This window comes from Oreochromis niloticus, linkage group LG17 (genome assembly GCF_001858045.2).
Source record: "Oreochromis niloticus isolate F11D_XX linkage group LG17, O_niloticus_UMD_NMBU, whole genome shotgun sequence".
In the NCBI taxonomy this organism is placed as follows: Eukaryota; Metazoa; Chordata; class Actinopteri; order Cichliformes; family Cichlidae; genus Oreochromis; species Oreochromis niloticus.
Window position 1 is genome coordinate 37,707,691 of NC_031981.2, and position 19,280 is coordinate 37,726,970.

Consider the following 19,280-nt stretch of genomic DNA (forward strand, 5'->3'; position numbering starts at 1 on the left):
TATGCGTAGGTTTACGGTACCGTAAACCTACGCATACGGATCAGTATCTAAGGTTTCCCAGCTGGACTTTTGTCAAAGCTGGGAAGGCACCTAAAGAAAGCTCCAGCCGATCCAGGAGAGAAGGACAACCGCTGCCCAGGCGAAAACCTGTAGTGATCCCATATGTGTCAGGAGTATCGGAACAGTTGAGACGCATTTTTTCTAAACACCGGGTCTCTGTGGCTTTTAACCCCAAAACACGCTGCGCCAAAAACTGGTCCACCCCAAGGATCGGGTCCCCCGACACAAACAGAGTAACATAGTGTACGCTGTTAAGTGCCAGGAGGATTGCCAGGATTTATACATCGGGGAAACCAAACAACCTCTAGCGAAGAGGATGGCACAGCACAGAAGAGCAACCTCATCAGGCCAGGACTCTGCAGTTTATTTACACCTACAGGCCAGTGGACACTCTTTCAACGATGAGGATGTACACATCCTGGACAGGGAAGAACGCTGGTTTGAGCGTGGAGTCAAGGAGGCCATTTACGTGAAAAGGGAAAGACCATCTCTGAATCGAGGAGGGGGCCTAAGGGTACATCTTTCGCCATCTTACAATGCTGTGATTGCAGCCATTCCCCAACTCTCTGTGAATGGTACTCATGGCCATTGATCAGTGTTCTTTGATCAGTGGGTTTTGGTCAGTGATTGCTGATCAATGGTCATGGGAATTTGCATAATTATGATTAAGGAACTGACCTCACAGCCCATTGTTCCTTCAGTGGGCTGGTTTCAGTCATTGTGCAAATGTACTGTTTATAAGGTTTGGGGAAACCTGCAGTCAGCTGAGACTGAAGAAGTCACTTGGATGAGTGACGAAACGTTTCTCCCACAAAATGCTACGTCCAGATGAACAGATTCAACTTTTGGAGATTTACTTTCCTGGATGATTGAGAATGCATCAAAAATTTATTATAATACTCTTTCTTAGCCTTTCTGATAATTAATACTAACTTATTTTTATAAACTTTATATTTCATTTCAGCAGGCTTTGTTCTAAGTTTTATATAATCTCTATACAGTTTATTTTTCTTTTTACATGCATTTTCTAGTCCTTTTGTTATCCATGGTTTACCAGTAGTTTTCTTTTTCTTTTGCTTATATAATACCAGTGGACAGTGATTTTCATACAAAACCAAATAAATATTTAAGAATGCCTCGTATGCAGCATTGATGTCATTTACATAACCACTCTAAAACACAATCAATACATTCATTGGTGCTTGCTGATACAATAAAATAACAATATACAAATAAACAACCGCAACAATAACAGTCCTCAGCTGTCAGGTTAAACCAGTTTTAAAACAAATGACAGTGGAGGCTACATGTGGAGTCAGACAGTTACTTAATGTGTACTAGGACATACAGTTGTAATGTGGTGATGTGTGTCAGAGCTCAGCACTTTACTGTGCAGTAATTAACTGGAGCAGCACAGAGAAGTGTTCAGGAACAGAAGAAAAATGTATCCAACAAAGTTTTAATGGGACTGTAACTGTATTGTGATCATTTAGTCTAATGCTTTATTTACCCCCCAAAGGCCAAGCTACAGTACAACATTCAGTGACAACATCTCACCCTGTGTCCTTGTCTGCAAAGGCTTATGTTGAACTAAAGAGTGAAATGTCTTCTTTTCAAGCGTTTGATTCCAGGTCTGATCAGCTTACGTCACACTACAGACCCCAAGAGTTTTAATAATTGATCACTTCCTGCCATTTCATGTGTCGATTGTTTTTGTTGTCCAGTGCTTTTTGCCTTAGTAAACACTCCTCGGCTGGGCTCCGCTGGGGCACTGAACCACAGTTACATAATGTTTTGTTGCTACTTAATGAGATGCAACCAACTCTGAACAAATCATACATTTTGTTACTGTATTAAGACTAACTGAGCTGTGGAAGCTGAAAAATATTTAAACCTGCATAGATGAAGTCATTGACCAGTTAGCTGTTACATTTTTACAGATGTGGGAAAACAAGCATGAGGAAAAGCCCCTCACTGCCATAACCACCCAACACACACACACACACACACACACACACACACAGCTCGGCCATTCTTCGTCAGCCACCCCTGACCATTTTGGCCCTCCTCACCTCGCTGGTCAATCAGGTCTTGATGTCCTGCATGTTTATCCAGCAGCACTCAGTCCTGGTTAATGGAGCACAGTAACAGAGCCCCAGGCTTCCTCAGACCACCGTTCCTCTGTCAGGCTTTTACAACCCTCAGCCTCAACAGGCCAGGCTACTGTTCTACGGGGCCCATTATACCTGCCGATGACAAAGTCTGTGTATTTCTGCCAGTTGCACACCTCTGATGTTGCCAGGTTGAAGTTATGAGTATATTGAACATGATTATGGTACATCTCAGAGATTCAGAGGGAGATGCTGCAGTAGTTTGAAATGTGAGACTTTCTGGAGAAACCTTTTGACTTCTCCTCCTATACGAGGTAGAGGTGGTTGTGGCTGTGTGATCAAGGCAGCAGCAGTGCGTGTAGCAACAAATGTGACGAGTATGAGGCCCTAACAGCCCACATGCAGGTGTTAAAGTGCCCGGCTGTGTATTTAACCCGCTCTTGCTCCCAGTGTCCCTGCAGCAGGCTGTATTGTAGCTTTAATAGAGCTACAGGGGCAGAGTGCATACGTGATCAGCTGTTGTAGACTTGCTGTGAATCATTGTAGAGTCTACGATGTAACCTACAGAACTGGGCGACAGTGTTGTTTTTAGTTATGTGTTCATTACCTTGTGGCAAAGATGGAAACAAATAAAACACTGAGACTTTTTCCCCACTCAGGTGGGACCCACGCTTTTGTGGGGACCCGAGCAGCCACATCTGTCCCTCAAGTTCGTCCTTCCCTCATGTCCAGTCAAATCATTTCAGCAATCTCCCCCCAGAGAGCTGATATATGTGAGGCCTTATATTGATACTGTGATTATGGCATCCAAACAAGGGTCTGTGTTTCATCGCAAGGCAAAGAAAATGTAACCTGCATGTTGAGAAGTTTTTGATTGTGCTCGGACGGTTTAACTTCTCCTATAGACTGCAGTGAGGGCGGGGACCCAGCTGTAGGATCAAACAGGGGACATGCCCTCCATGTATACGACTTGGGTACAAGTGTTCATTTGCAATGTGGTTCCTCACACTGTGAACAATAGTGACGCTCGATGACACAGTGGCATGCTGAACTTTCCTGTTAACACCTAATCACTTGAACTTTGAGAATCAGTAAAATGCCACAGAAATTAGAGCTGCTTTGATAACAAGAAAAACTAAATCAAAGTTAATTTGCTGTGGTGGAAGCTGGTGTCCAGGCGTGCTCTGTGGCAGAGAGCCACTTGTTCTCTGAAAACAGAAATGATTCCTTAGATTGTGCTTTACATACACATATAAGAAATGAGCTTAAAAGTGCTGCTATTTACACCAGCAGGCTGTATCGCTGACTGTAACAAACGAAAACAAAACAAACCACCGTTAGGATGGTAAAAGTAGATAAAGTAGGTAAATACCAACTCCACCAAATACTTTCATTTCATCATGACTTGAGTGCATTTAACTTCAGATTACATTTTTACTTTTGATTTATACTCACATCACAAGTTTGCTCCTCAGTTTGCACCTGTAGAAGTTGGGCCTACCTCTGCATCGTTATTGTCGCTCTTAATTACACTTAGCCAAGAATTTATCTGCATAACTGAAGTTAAACAGAGCTACTGCTAGGTTTACATGGCCCTGTCATTAAAGCAGAATCAAACAATATTCAAACGACTGTACAGACAAATAGTTTTCATTCATCGGTGATCATTCAGCATCAGCTGGTTTACGTGTCGATCCAGGCTGTGCTCTGCCCAGAGCAGAGTTCATGCAGTTTACAGGACTCGGCCACACGAACAGCAAACAGGGTTTAGCATCATTTGTACTGTAAGGGAGAAAAAGAACTTGAGGAAAAATAACATGAACGTGTCAAACCAGTTTGAAACGTTAAACCCAGTCACGAAGAAAAACTGAAACTTTTCACATTAAGGCTAACGAATAACGCACCAACTTCATTACACAATTTACACCATGACACACACCGTGCTGAAAATCCCCTAAAAGTCCGATCACTACTTTCTACGTGAAAAGCTGTACCTCCATCAGAGAAGCTGTAGTGTGCCTGTAATAAAGAATCAATGAGAAGCTGGTGATTCCACATGTTTCTAAACCGAAACTCTGAACATAAGCTGCTCTGGACCAGATTATGTGTTCAGTCTAAGTTACCATGGTGACTTAGGCAGGTAAATAGAGAGCCACTTTCGTGACACAGAACACTGACGGCTCGCTAATCCATTAATCTCACTTCGTAGTACATCTCTGTACTTGCTGGCAGGTTTTTCCTCAACACACTTTCCTTCCGACTCCTCTCCTGCTGGTGACCTGAAGCTTTGGGACTTAAACACAAGCACAGAGTGGAGCAAATTCATCTGCAGTTTATGTTTTGTGCAAACATCGAAATACAAGTTTTTCATTTTTATGCCTAATATGAGCACGGAGGAGGAAGATGATGATTACATCTCACGTTTATTATTATTTCACAGTAATTTCCTGTTGTTCCCCGTTAGCTTGGAGCCGTTAGCTTCAGCTTGGTGAACCTGCTTTCTGAACAGGGTCCTGGTCTCTTGCATTGTCTTAATAATTGTGCTGCTTGTATTTCTACAGAGCATATCATTAAAATGACTGAGCTTATCTTTAGAAGACATCTACAGGCTTGTTTGTTTGGTGAAGTCAACTGTTACACCAAAGCAGGTTTCACGATGCTGAGATCTGACAGGCCGGACAGGCTCGGTTGGAAAATACACCTCAGTGGGTGTGTGGGTGTTAAATGAGCGCTCCTACTCATGTGCACACAAAGATCTGTCAGTGCTGTTTGCATGTGGGATCATTGTGTAATAACCTCAGGGGTATTTTCCTTCATGTCTGTCTTTGAATAATTTGGTTTTAAAAGCCTGTCTTTGACGAGGAGGGTGGCACTGATTGACCAAACAGTTTATTTACATCTTCTCTGTGGCCCTCCGGGTCGCTCTAGTCCTGCGCCCACGTGAGAGGGACAGGCAGAGACGCACAGCCTGGACTTCTGTAACCTGTCAGATCAGTTGCTCTGATTTGGCTAAACAAAGCTGATAGTGTTGCCGAGAGTCCCCAGGGCCACTCCTTGATACAAATCAGAGGAAGGCACTCTTTATTGTGCTCTGACTTTCTTTTCTTTTCTACCTGAGCCAGTTTCCAGTGCAGCCTAATCCCCGCACCGTCTGCTCCACATACAGGGGCAGTTGTTTTAGCCAATCATGTGGCTGCTGACACGAGGCTGCCCTTTGGCTCTGTCTGGAGAAAAAAGTGTGCAAGTGCTAAACTCTGTTGGTGGAGGAGTTTTGTTTGAGTGTGGCTCATCTTGTCTTTGCAGGTTTCAGCTGTTTTTCAGGTGTGTCTCTGGCTTAACTCAACAGTAAACACTTGGCTCACAGGGCACACCAAACTGAAAAATATGGTAACAACAACAGCCACACGTAGGTGTAGGTTAGGCTGCTAGACACAATGTTACAGGTACAGTTTGGTTACAATTCAAGGTTTAGTCATGGAAGAGTTTAAGATAAGATGACCTTTATTAGTCCCACAGGTGGGAAATTTGTTTTGTTACAGCAAAGTGCAAAGTTATGTAGCAGAAATTAGAAAACACTGGAAAGCAATAAAATACAATAAAATAAAATACCATATACAATAGAATAAAATAGAAATACAAATACTATATACAACTGAGTAGGAAAATACAAAAACACAACTTCGTCAGAAGAAGAATTGCACATATAGCAGTCTTATTGCACATGTGTGTGTTCGATCAGTTGAAGTCTTTGTTGTGGAGTCTGACAGCAGTGGGGAGGAAAGACCTGCGAAGTCTCTCCGTCCCACACCGTGGGTGCCGCAGCCACTGAAGGAGCTGCTCAGTGCTGTCAGAGTCTCCTGCATGGGGTGGGAGATGTTGTCCATCAGGGATGACAGCTTAGCCACCATTCTCCTGTCACTCACCACCTCCACTGGGTCCAGAGGGCATCCTAGAACAGAGCTGGCCCTTCGGATCAGCCTGTTCAGTCTCTTCCTGTCCCCAGCAGAGATGCTGCCGCCCCAGCAGACCACACCATAGAAGATGGCTGAGGCCACCACAGAGTCATAGAAGGTCTTCAGGAGTGGGCCCTCCACTCCAAACGACCTGAGTCTCCGCAGCAGGTACAGTCTGCTCTGCCCTTTCCTGTAGAGGGCGTCTGAGTTATGAGTCCAGTCCAGTTTGTTGTTCAGATGAACACCAAGGTACCTGTAGCTGTCCACAGCCTCGATGTCCATACCTTGGATGTTCAGTGGTTGCAGTGGAGGATGTTTGTGCCTGCAGAAGTCTACCACCAGCTCCTTGGTTTTACTGGCATTGATCTGGAGGTAGTTCAGCTGGCACCAGTCCACAAAGTCTTGAGTCAGTCCTCTGTACTCCTTGTCGTCCCCATCAGTGATGAGGCCGACTATTGGAGAGTCATCAGAGAACTTCTGCAGGAAGCACTGGGTGGAGTTGTGGGAGAAGTCTGCAGTGTTTCATGGTAAATCAATTAGTTCTTATATAGCGCACTCAAATATATGACATGCCTCATAAGCATGTGTTTCAGTCCAGTGCTTTTTATTTAACGCACAGTCACATACATTCATACTCTGACGAACACGTCAGGGTTCAGGGGTCAAACTGCCAGATGAGCTAAAGCGGCCCTCTAGTTTCAGCACCATGAGACTCCTTTTCACAGTCATGGATTTGTTGCAGTGAGTTTGTGTGTAATAAAGACTTTAGGCAAAACTTTCACAGTTTGGGCCTGATGGCAGTGTAATCCCCAAAAAGTGCTCATATTCGTGGACAGTCAGTTTACCACCACATTAATAAATCTCACCATTAGATGGAAGGATCACTGCAAATCAGTCTAAATTTGTGACAAAGCATGCAGAAACCAAACTAGGTGGAAAGCTGGGAGCAGCATGGCGGTTAGCACTGTTGCCTGACAGCAGGAAGGTCCTGAGTTCAATTCCACCATCAGGCCGGAGTTTGTGTGTTCTCCCCGTGTTTGTGTGGGTTGTCGTACTCCCCGGGTCCTCTGGCTTCCTCCCACAGGCCAAAGTTAGTTAGTGGGGTTAGGTTAATGGGTAACCCTAAATTACCCATAGGTGCAAATGATTGTATCTGCGACAGACTGGTGACCTGTCCAGGGTGTACCCTGCCTCTTGCCCCCCAGTGACCCTGCCATGGATAAGCAGAAGAGGAGAGATGGATTTAATAAGCAGATTTCATTTATGTATGAATTTCTAACTTGAAGATATCAAACTGACTGTGCAAATAGATGGTTTTAGTATGTTTCTAAATGATGAAACTAATGGTAAAAACAAGCTTTGTTCGACAGTCACGTTCCACACAGCGTTGTTTCCACAGGCTACAGATGCAAATATTGCCAGCATTATGAAAGAGGCATATTTCCCTGGCTGACTGGCCAGGTGGCGCCCTATAGGCTGTTCATGCTCACCACTTAAAAACCTGAAGCTATAAATTTTCAGTGTTTTGTAGCGTTCGTGAAGTAAGTGTTGCTAAGGACCAGATTGTTCTTATCATGTCCTGATACGTTAAGATAACAAATGCTGGAAAGTTGATTGCGTTATTGCTTGGCTATTCTCAGTCTGCGCCAGCTTTTTGCACACTGCATCACATTTGTTGAAATGGTCTCGTACAGGATGATAATGCCTCTAACTGTCTTTTGTTTGTTACACTTGTTTAGAAATATTTCATCTAATCCAAAATTGCCCTAAAGTATCTATTCTCTTTAATATTCTCCATTTACGGATATCAGTACAACTAATCTTGTGGAAGAATGTGCCCGCAGAGATGTTAATGGTGTACATCATATCAGCCAACTCTTCTCCAGAATGTTAACACCTCCATGCTTCCTGTCAAGCTCTCCCCTGTGAGTCTGACTAAGCCACTTAGGTGGAAGGCTTCACCCTACACAAGCCCAGTCCTGCCCTTTCACTTTGCATGAGTTGCTTTCATTCTGAAAGTTGTCACAATAGTTTTCCTATCACTTCTGTTCATTTCGCTTTGTAAACTCTGATTTCCTGAAAATGAGAAAGTGCAGCGTTTGACACTTTGAGGTCAGAGGAAGCACTTCAGGGTGCACAAATCATGTGTTTCCTAAAAATATCTGTTTGTCCTTACGTGAAAAATGTTTCTGTGACAGACGTCTCAATATGAACTTGACATGTTTTTCTCCATTAGTTTGTTCTGTCAGCGTCTCAGTTTGTTCTATTGACGAAGCGTTGGAGGTTTCACTCAGTCTTAGTCACGTTGCTGTGTTTGGTAGCAACCCGGTCTGCTTTGGGTGTGAACAATGTCAAAACAAACCTTTAAAAAAGTAACCTGAGGATGCCAGTCTGGTTTGGGAACTGTGCTTTTCATTGTTCCTACACCCTGTTGTGTAATTATATCACTGTTTGCTTCTTTTCGATCTCTGTATCTTCCAAAGAGTGAAGGTAATTAGACTTTCTGTCCTCAGAGCAGACACGTCTAACGTAAATAGTATTCAGGGGTTTGTTTACAACAGATGCAGTTGTCACTATTATAGATCAATTTCAATTCAAATTTTTTATACAGCACCAAATCTCAATGACAGTCACCTCACAGTGCTTTATACTGTAAGGTAAAGATCCTACAATAATACAGAGAAAACCCAACAATCATATGACCCCCTGTGAGCCAGCAGTTGGCGACAGTGGGAAGGAAAAACTCCCTTTTAACAGGAAGAAACCTCCGACAGATCCAGGCAGCCATGGAGGAATTGTATCATTTCAGTGAATACTTCCATGGCATATTTTTGATATCAAGCCATTGATTGAAGCCTTGTGGGTCTGGATGCCTGGCTAAGTTTACGGTGTTTCTTCGTCTCAGTCCAAACACTGACAGCATTTAGGTGCTGGCTTTTCAGTCTGCAACCTTGCTCTGCTCACAGCTGATGTATCCACTGTGACGTCCTCCGTTGGTTTTGAATTCTGTGTTTTAAAAGCTTTAACTGTAGCCTGTGACCTGCCTATGTACGAACAACAGTGTGGTCAGTCACTAGCTAAAGCTAGCAAGATTGTATAGGTGCACAAGACAGACAAATACATGCCAATTACTAGGATTAGACTAATAAAATACTGGAGTTTAATTTGACCAAAACTGAAAGGCAAACCTCTTGGATGGTCTGGACCATGCAGAAGGTCAAGTTATTGACTTTTAAAAAATGCTCCAGAGGTCTAGTCAACGAATCCAATTAGTGGAGGCGAGGATTAGAAGACAGAGAGCTGCCACCCTCAGCTGCAAGTCCCAGCACCAGTAACCTTTACTTTGAGAAGCATCCAGTTATAATGACAAAGGAAATGTCTTTTTTTGTACCTTGTATTAGACTTGCTTTATAATGTTTGACATTTTCACATAAGGGTCCTGGGATTATACTTGCTTGCAGAATGGGACATTTGCAAGTACCACATCTCATCATGTCTGCTTGGAGTCCACCTCGAGGACATGGTTGGATAGTTACATCCAATATGTATCTATATGTATATATATGTACAATACTGGCACAGTTATCCGCATTCACCCTCTAAGGATCAGCTACTTTAGCCCGAGCGGACCCATGCAGACACGAAAACTCTAACACTGGCATAAAAGATGAGCAACAACACATCACTTTCAACATCAATCATAACATGTTTCAAGTAGTTTGAACTATCGGGGTTTAAAATAGAGTCCCAGCATTTTTGTGGCATCGTTGAAAACAGGCAGCAGAATCGTGTGATGACTTTACATAATGAATGTGTTGACTGTGTTAGAGGACTGGACAAAACGTCCTCTGTGTTTAACTAAAGCTTCAGCTGAAAAATAGGACTGGAACTGTAAACACTCTTTCTAAAGTGAGTTATCTGCAGGTTTCTGAAACTATAAGGATACTTTACATAAAACCCCCCAAAACTGTAGTTTAGTCAAGTCAACTGGCTTTATTGTCATTCCAACCATGTGCAGTACAGTGAAAAGACACAGTGTTCCTCTAAGACCATGGCGCCACATGTGACAGACAATCTACACAGGACTGCATAAAGTGCAAGTGTGCAAAAACAGCAAAAGACAAAGGAATGGACAGAAGCATGTAAGGTTATTTTTCCATGTAGGGAATACATTTTTGGGGGACGTGTTCATGCCTCCAGTTTGCCACAGAATCATGAAACACTCGCTTTCTATTCCATCAGCAGAGGGCAGCAGTACCCTCCCCCCTGTTCCCTTACTTTGAATCACTCAGCAGTATTTCTCTGCCTGGAGCTGGCTGCTTTATGCCTTTCTGAAAGCTGTAATTAGGCTCTGTGTGCTCTGCACTCACAGCTGCTGCTGTGAAGTACAGGTTGAGCTCAGCCTCTTCAGGCCTCGGGGTTGTCTGTCCCTGGCACGACATAGGTTAGACAAAGGTGAAAGTCTGCAGAGCAGTGCATTACACACGCTGCTGCACGACTCAGCGGGCTGCGCTCAGACAGGCCGTGTGGGTGTGTTTTGGGAGTCACCACTATACTCCAGCTGCAGCTCAGTCTGATGTTGTGTTTACGGGGTCTGGACCAGACGTTCAGCTGATTCAGCCGAGGTCTCCCTGTAAGAGTGAGTAACAGCAGGACTGCACACAGTGTCTGCCACAGCCACACAGACTACACACAGACAGGCTTTATTAGAGCCTGCGTGACTCTTCGGTCTGCATAGTTTTCTCTGTGCTTTGCCATATAAACTATATGTGACAATATAAACTCTCATTTTTAGCCTGAGACTGAAGTTACTCGGTACATGATCATACTCCTCTTTGGTTGGAGGGGTCATCAGACTTCTGACTGCTGCGTCAACAAACCCAAAGACCAAGTGTTAACATCTGACGTCTGGTGCATGAAGCTTGTGATTGGTTTCACACCTCCGTGTTGACCCAGGCGGATGAACCGGAGCAGAGTCCATTTGGCCAGGAAAACACAGGCTTCACGTGTGGTTGTCCTTCATCCGTGTTTGCCTGTCTGATAAAATGTCCATTTTAGATGTGCATTTAGCCTCGTGTTTGACTTCTGCTTAGTTCTTTTGTCCTTACTGAAACTGGCAGCATGTTGCCACCCCCTCCCTTAATTAGAGCAATCAACATATGAGCTGCAGCGGTCCCCCACCTCCACCCCCACCCCAGTGCTGCTCCAGGTTTCTGTTCAAACATCTGGCTGACTGTGTCACAATGCTCCCTGCTATTGATATTCAAATTGACCATCTCCTCAGTTCCAGTTCAGCTGATGAGACTGATAGGAAGACTTTCAAGCCACAAGCAGAAACCACTGCCCCCCTTAATAGTTTGTTGATTGAAATCCATTAATCAAAGCAAGTCAGTTAGTTTCAGCTTTTGTGGCACTTGATGGAAAGCTAAGTACAACCAACTGTACGACTTTTTAATGTGTTTAATTACTTAATTAAGACTTTAATTAAGACATTCCTGTGACATTGAAACTGTAACTAAAACAGTGTTTATACTGTTTGATTTAGTGACGCAAACTAGCTACATGTGACACTTCTGAAAGCAACTTTTTTTTCCTTTTTAGGTTTTTAATGTTTCCATTTCTAATGATTAGCACTGAAAACTGAGAACTGTATTGATTGTCATTGTTTCTATCAGTTAGCAGCAATGGTTGAAACAGATATTTAAAATAACAAGGATACCAATGTTTTGTTATCTTTTTACTCTCATCCTCTCTCTGTGCGGTAAAATAATAAATCTTTATCACAGTAAAGTCTTTCAGCCCTTCATCAAACTGTCTTCACATGATAAGAGCCTCTGTCCTGTAGATGACTGAAGGTACAAGGAGCTCAAGACTGATGGGATAACATGCAGAAATCAGCCAGCAGTATTTCCTGCCTCTGGCCCTTATCGTGATGAATTTGGTAAAAAGAAACAATGTCTCTGAGTCAGTGTGTCCATCAGTTGTTCAGCTAATGTATGTGCAGAGCAGTGTTATTAATGAGCCCCGTTGCACAGATCCTGGCTCTATTGTTCAGTTAACTTTGGACTTAAAAGTAAAATCAGAAATCTGAACTAAATATACAAGAATGTAACAAATGATTTGTCACTAGGTACCTTTTATGATTAAGTAATGCTATTATGTGATCTACAGATGTAGCAAATCCTGGATCAGTAAACATACTGATAAAAGCTGTAACTACTTTCCAGTAATGTTTATGTAGAAATGTGTCTTTAATTCAACGAATTCAGGCTCCATTGACTGAATTCCAGAAACTAGCCCGTCTTATGGACCTGCTGCCTATGATGGTTTTCCATCGTGTGAACTGTGTGTCCACTACACTTAACAGTAACGTTTGCACATCATCTTTAAATTTCATAGTATTTTGACTCGATGGAGGTGGAGCAGCAAAGCATGCGGGCAGCTATGTGTCTGTAGGAGATGCTGTGTATTTAGTCACAATAAAAGCATTCTGTTCCCTCAGGTAGACCCGTCCCTCTGTCCCTCCTCGCTCCTCCCCTGCATATATAGTCCTCCCCTCCTCTCTCTGCCTCAGACCAAAGTTTAGAGCGTGAGTGTGAGGGCAGATCTCAGAGAGAGCCCCATGCCGCAAGAGAAAAAGCCAAACAAGGAGAAGGTGTATCTATTTCGTCTTTTTACGTGCTTATAACTCTTGATTTTATTCCACCTTTTTTCTCTCTGGTGTGGATTACTTGAAGCCAACTCGTGAGGATTACAAGGATACTGTGTTTTTACTGAAAGATATGGTGACTTACGGTGAAGTGGGTAGCTTGGTGCCTATCAAACGGACTCTGCAAGTGATAGACTGCCAGAACCAGGCCAACAAGGAGTTAGAGGTGAGATGGCTGAAACTTTAGTCTGTAAATGTTTGACCAGAGCTGCTTGAAATGAAGTCATACTGTGGTGTTAGGTATCACACTGTGAGTCAGTCAGCACCTAACCCTGGTTTTTATCTCACGTAGGTACACAGTGTGTGTGTGTGTGTGCGTGTGTGTGTGTGTGTGTGCGTGTGTGCGTGCGTGTGTGTGTGCGTGTGTGCGTGCAGAGAGACTTTGACCTTTGTTCCAGGGCACTTGGAACAATGCTTAAGATACTGTCAAAGTTAATCATTGGACTACATTGCACCTTTTCTAGTTGTGAACAGTAACGACTTCCCCTACCCACAGCTGTGTATCAGTCTCAGTGGGAAATGGGAGATCAGGTCCATAGTCAGCAGACAGAGGAGCACAGGAACAGTGAAACAGCAGGGGGTAGGGTCTCAGTAAACAACTAAGCATTCAAAAGGTAATGCCTTTTAAAATGAAACCAGCAGATATCGTAGGAAACCCAGGTGTTGTCTGTGTATTTCCCCCCTTTTGAGGATTCTGTTGGAAGAGGCCGTGTGGCTTCACTGACAGTAAATCTCTTTGTAAAAGACAAGTCTGCAAACACTCCTTTCTTGCAGTAAAACCCTGTATTTTCACTCTGTGCTGACTTTCTAATGACCTCCATCCTTTGATTTATAGTGTGCCTGTTCTTTTTTCCATCATTTCTAAGCTGTAATCACAGGGACACATCTGGCACACATGAGGTTACATCAAAGAGGAAGCACAGGGAGGGAGCTGAGAAAAGTTTGAGGTTGAAAGTTGAAGGAGGCTGCATGTATATTGTGTCTGGAGGGTTGGACTGACTAAGCCCAGATCTGAATGGTTTCCAGCCTGACTCGCTGTAATGCCACAGGACTGCCAGGAATAGCAGCATTCCCTGTTTAACTGCTGATATACAAAGAGCAGGATGAGTGGCCTGTCATTACCCTGGTCCGCAGCGCTTCATGGCCACTACGCTTTTCCACTATTTCCCCCTCCCCCCCAAAAACACACAAAAAACTACTTGTTACTACTTATTTGTCCACAGATATGAACTGGTCAAAACTTAGAGGGAGGCAAGTCTGGTAACCACAGATAAGTTACAAAGGAAAGCAGTTGTCATGTGGCCCCCGCCACTCGAGGGCTTGCTAAGTTCGTGGAGATCCTGACCACACTCGACTGCACCGCAGCCACGGCAGCTCTCAGGCCACAGCAGACTGAGGGGATCTGTTCCACAGCTGCGTCCGCAGAGACCGGAGCCTCAATGGCTGCACTGTTTCCCACATTTGCTGAGCCAGGACAAAATCTCATTTGGTGTGCGTCAGGGGAACACAAGCAGCTTCTGCCAGCGATGTGTTTCATCTTCAGAGGGCAGAACTTCATTACTGTCATGTTAAGATGTTACACTGCAAAAGAAAATGCAAATCGTGCCTGTGGAATCATCACCCTTTTGGGGGGGGAGGGGTCACCTGCCCCAGGTGTAGTACTCTCTCACGCAAGGCTCGTTGAAGAGCCTGTTTGAACTCGCAGCCATAAATTCTGTGGTGCGCCCCATGCAGCGCTGCACTGTGTAAACACTTTGCTGTGTTCCTGACTGCTGCTCCTTTTCCTACTCGTAGCAGCGGCACACTGCCACGCAGCTCCATCCCTAAATCAGGAATCGTTTACCACACTTTGAGCGATGGAGCAGATCCACTCTGTACTTGAGTTTTCGCTCTTGTCAGAGCAGATAGTAGCAGATTAGAGACACTGAACAGCTGAGAAGCACGGTCTCGTGCATTCCAGGCATTCCTCCAGACCCCCTTCCCCTCCAGATCAGCAGTGAGAGAGGGTCTTTGTGCTCAGTGGGCTGGCCTGGCTCAGGGCTCTTCACATGATGGAGCCAACAGCTGCTGGAAGTGCTTCCTCCTCCTTAGTATCTGCTGCTCCGCCAGGCTGTCTGCCTGCGGCTTGACCTCGGCTCCAGCTCCTCGTCTTAAAGGAGGGACTAGAGTTCATAACCAGGATTTATGACCTGACTTGATGTGTTTTGTCACAAGGAAGTCTTTGCTGAGGTGTCACAGTTACTGATCGATTCATTTTGATCTGCATCTCTCAGACTTCAGGGTTTTTTCATACATGAGCTATGATAGAATAACTGCATGATTAACCTCCCCTTCTGTTTTTGCCTCCTGCAGGAACCCAGCAACAAGCGTGTCCGTTCTCTCGGCAGGGTGACGTCGCTAGCCAACCTCATTTCTCCGGTAAAGAATGGGGCCGTCCGGCGCTTCGGCCAAACCATCCAGGTAAGCTCTCACGGCGTCCGATAGAAACACAACGCATTGGGGGGACAGGGACACCTCTTTCAACATGTCTGACATGTGGTGTTCCTTCTTTCTGAAGGCCTCTTTCCGGGGCGATGGCAAGTCGCCGGGCGTGCCCCAGAAGCCTTGCAGCAAGCCAGCGGCCCCCACACCGCCTAAAAGGAGGAACAGCACCTTGTGGTCAGAGATGTTAGACATCCACCAGAAAGGAACTTTCTCCACCAAAGAGATCAAGAGGCAAGAGGTGAGTACCAACACTGGGCCGCACATGTTCAGAGCTCAGGAGTCCAGACAGGGATCAATTCTACATGTTTACTAGACTAGTTCACATGTCCTTGTGTCAAATGGTTTAAGTTGGACTAGAAGCCATTCAGCCATCTTAATAAGCTCACTTAGATTCAGGCTACGATGTAATGACGACCCGATTTACGTGTTTACTAAAGAAGCATCTCTCTGCCTCCTCCCATTCCTCAGGCCATATTTGAGCTGTTTCGTGGAGAACAGGATCTGATTGAGGACCTGCAGCTTGCACGCAAGGTTTGTACTTTTAAAAGTTCTGAGGCAGAGGGAGTACATATAAAGCAAACAGATTAAATCAAAGTCTGGCAGGCTTTGAATGCAGCACAGCCAGGAGCTATAAAAAGACAGGAATTGTTCCTCTGCCTTTTTTTTGTACCCCTAAAGCTGTTGACCAAGATATTTTTAGTAGCTGCTCCCATAGCTCTGCCCAGATATTACTGATCACTGTGCTCCATCCATAGGCGTACCACGACCCGATGCTGAAGCTGTCCATTATGTCGGAGGAGGAACTTACTCACATTTTCGGCAACTTGGATGCCTACATCCCACTGCACGAGGACCTTCTGGCCCAGCTCTCCAAAGCCACGGGGCCAGATGGGACTGTGGGCCAGATTGGGCAAATCTTTATTAGCTGGGTAAGTTTCACTGACTTTTTGAGCCATCATAAGCTTTTACGCTAGTAAAATTGTATTTTGAATTAGCAGTTAGATAAAGAGTCCCTCCTTCCTTTGCAGCTGCCCAGGCTCAATGCCTACAAAGACTACTGCAGTAACCAGCTGGCAGCCAAGGCGCTGCTGGACCAGAAGAAGCAAGACCCACGTGTGCAGGACTTCCTGCAGCGGTGCCTTGAGTCACCTTTCAGTCGGAAACTGGACCTTTGGAGCTTCCTGGACATTCCCAGATCCCGCCTGGTCAAGTACCCTCTACTGCTCAAAGAAATCCTGAAACACACTCCAGCAGAACACCCCGATGCTGCCAGCCTGCAGAAAGCTGTAAGTCCAGGAGACAAACGGGTTCAACACACTGATTCATCATAGTGCCTCTCCCAAGTAATAATTAGGCTGCTTGTGTGTTCAGATCACTGTCATCCAGGGAGTTTTGTCTGACATCAACATGAAGAAGGGGGAGTCTGAGTGCCAGTACTACATCGACAAGCTGGAGTATCTGGACGACAGGCAGAGGGACGCTCGCATCGAACAGTGCAAGAGTCTTCTGTGTCACGGGGAGCTGCGCAGCAAGAGCGGCACGGTGAGCACGGCGCACACTTCCAAGTCGTCCTTCGGTGCTTCTCTTTGCACGTTAACACGAGGCTGCCATCCCACATGGGGCGGGCTATGTGCTCTGATGATGCTCTGGTTTGAAAGTTTCTGTTTTTCCTGGAAATTCTTTCAGAAGCTGCACGTGTTCCTGTTCACCGACCTGCTGATCCTGACCCGCCCCGTCACCAGGAACGAGCGCCAGTGCTTCCAGGTGTACCGGCAGCCAATCGCAGTGCAGGATCTGCTGCTGGAGGACCTGCAAGATGGCGATGTCAGAATGGGCGGCTCTTTCAGAGGAGCTTTCAGCAATGCAGACAAAGGTAAGGCTCGTCTCAGAAAGTGTCCGCTAGTAGCCTGAGCAGCGTTTTCCCCCCGTTCCTAATGACACTCTCTGCTTTCTCTGCAGCCAAGAACATTTTCCGGGTACGTTCCCAAGACCTGAGCCAGGCACAGTCACACACTCTGCAGGTCAACGACGTCTTCCACAAGCAGCAGTGGCTCAACTGCCTCCGTAGTGCCATTTCCGTCCACCGGCCTCTGAGCGAGCCCTCCACCCCCAGCCCGCCCACAGGCAGCGTCCGTTCCAAGCGCCGCCCTTCCTCCGTTTCTGCCATCAGCCACATGGAGGAAACAGACGAGAACTACCCGCAGCCAGGCTCTCAGTCGGCCCCCGCCTCACTGTGCAACAGCCCCACCACGATGTCCCCTTCGCCTCGCTCCTCATCGTCGTCCACAACGTCCGTGTCATCGCCGTCATCCTCACCCACGACACATAAAACCAAAAAGGACAAGAAGGCTCTGTGTTCTTTAGGGAAGAGAAAAGAGACGATGGTGTGAGGCGGAGCGTTGGGAGAGAACGTGGATGGACCTTTTTGTTTTTCCTGTACATAAAACAGCACGGAGAAGCTTGGGACTTGTATTTATGAGTGTCTGCGTGCGTGTTATTACAGCAGTGTTCTGTTACTGTCCTCCTTGGCAGCTATTTACCTTACTCCTCCATCCAAGTGCATCCCATAGAGACACAGTATTCTGGAGAGGTGCACGCGGTTTGCGCAGCTCTAAAAGGGAAGCACGACAAGAAGTAAACCCGCGGTTCACACTCGGTGTGGCCAGTTTGCTGAGTTCTTGAAGAAAGAGTTGGTGCATCAGATCCTGTTTACTATTAAGTTCATATTTAAGCATTTATTTAGACCTTTCTTTGGGGGATAATAAAAGTTTTACACTTTTATATTTTCAAATCTATCCTAGTATTTTTTTAGGTATTGTAAAGCAGCAGAGTTTTAGCTGTTAGGGCAGGTTTTTGAACATTTGCTGATGTCAAGGTGAAAGACAAAAAGCAAAACCCCCAAAATGGTGAGGTGTACCACACAAACAGATTTCTGTTAGAGTCGGGTTTTTACACTCATCAGAAGATGTCTTATTTTTATACATTCCTTAAATACCAGATGCTAGAAGCCAGACATTATTTTATTTTATTTACTACAGAGGCATTAATTTAATTCCAGAACAGATGAGACGTCAGCAATAAACCGTGTTGAAATCATATCGCAGAAGAGATGATGAGTTTTGTTTAAGACAAAATTTTGAACTGAGCCACGTTGGTTTCTTAAAAAGCTGATTCCTGAGAATGAGGCGGATGACTTTTCAGTGTAGGATCTTGCATGGAGCTTTAGTTGTGGATGATGTATGCAACTGTCCCGAGGGAGGGGACTGAGTGACGATGAAAGTTGTTGAAGGCAGAAGAGAACGAAGACGAGAACGTTTAGGAAGTGAAACGGTCAGTGTGGCATGTGTAACTCCCATCATCTGCTCAGGTGGATGGGGAATGTTGCTCATGGAAGGAAAGAAATAAAAAGAAACTGTACGTAGGGGAAGGCAGATGAGGAAGGATTTGGAAAGTGACTACAGGATTTAGTTGGTTGTTGAGATGTAAACGAGTGGAACAGCAATTTGATGTAATTAAAAGAACAATAAAGATCTGTGTAAGATTTGCACCTGAACCTTTGACTCCATGTCTTTATTATTCACTTTGTTTGAAACATGAACTCGAGCTTTTAGGAAAAGCACTTATTCGCTCTCCTGCCAAGCCAGACAAGACGATAGAGCTGCTGCTAAATATAAAGCTATTGGCTGCAGCTCATTAGCTTCACTTGCCAAAAATGGGAAAGGGAAAACTGTCCAAGTCTCAAGCACCAAACACACAGGCTGCTGAAGACAGTCTGGGCTTTATTTCAAAACAAAGAAAAACTAAAGCTAAAGCACAACTGTCAAAACTCTATGGACAGTTTTCAAAATAAGATAACTTCCTGTTTAACAAAACTGACTGGCTAGTTTTAAAGTAAGCTTTCAAAATAAACAGGTACAAGTGGCTGCTAGTTTTCAAGTTGAGCAAAGACAACAAGCTCCTGGA

At 44.9% G+C, this 19,280-nt stretch overlaps 1 protein-coding gene across 3 annotated transcripts in view; it reads left to right on the forward strand.

Annotated features, from left to right (window-relative positions):
- net1 (neuroepithelial cell transforming 1) overlaps positions 1–18,870 on the forward strand; it is a 36,934-nt gene extending 18,064 nt beyond the window's left edge. For 2 of the 3 annotated variants that reach the window (XM_005475591.4, XM_025899780.1), the window contains exons 3-10: positions 15,186–15,293; positions 15,391–15,555; positions 15,786–15,848; positions 16,073–16,246; positions 16,346–16,603; positions 16,689–16,859; positions 17,004–17,190; positions 17,277–18,870. In XM_005475591.4, the coding sequence (XP_005475648.1) occupies positions 15,186–15,293; positions 15,391–15,555; positions 15,786–15,848; positions 16,073–16,246; positions 16,346–16,603; positions 16,689–16,859; positions 17,004–17,190; positions 17,277–17,707 (1,557 nt within the window). In that variant the 3' untranslated portion in view covers positions 17,708–18,870. Of the gene's footprint in view, positions 1–12,677; positions 13,000–15,185; positions 15,294–15,390; positions 15,556–15,785; positions 15,849–16,072; positions 16,247–16,345; positions 16,604–16,688; positions 16,860–17,003; positions 17,191–17,276 lie in introns of those variants that run through there. The other variant, XM_003449760.5, reaches the window with a different exon arrangement.
- The last annotated feature ends 410 nt before the right edge of the window (positions 18,871–19,280 follow it).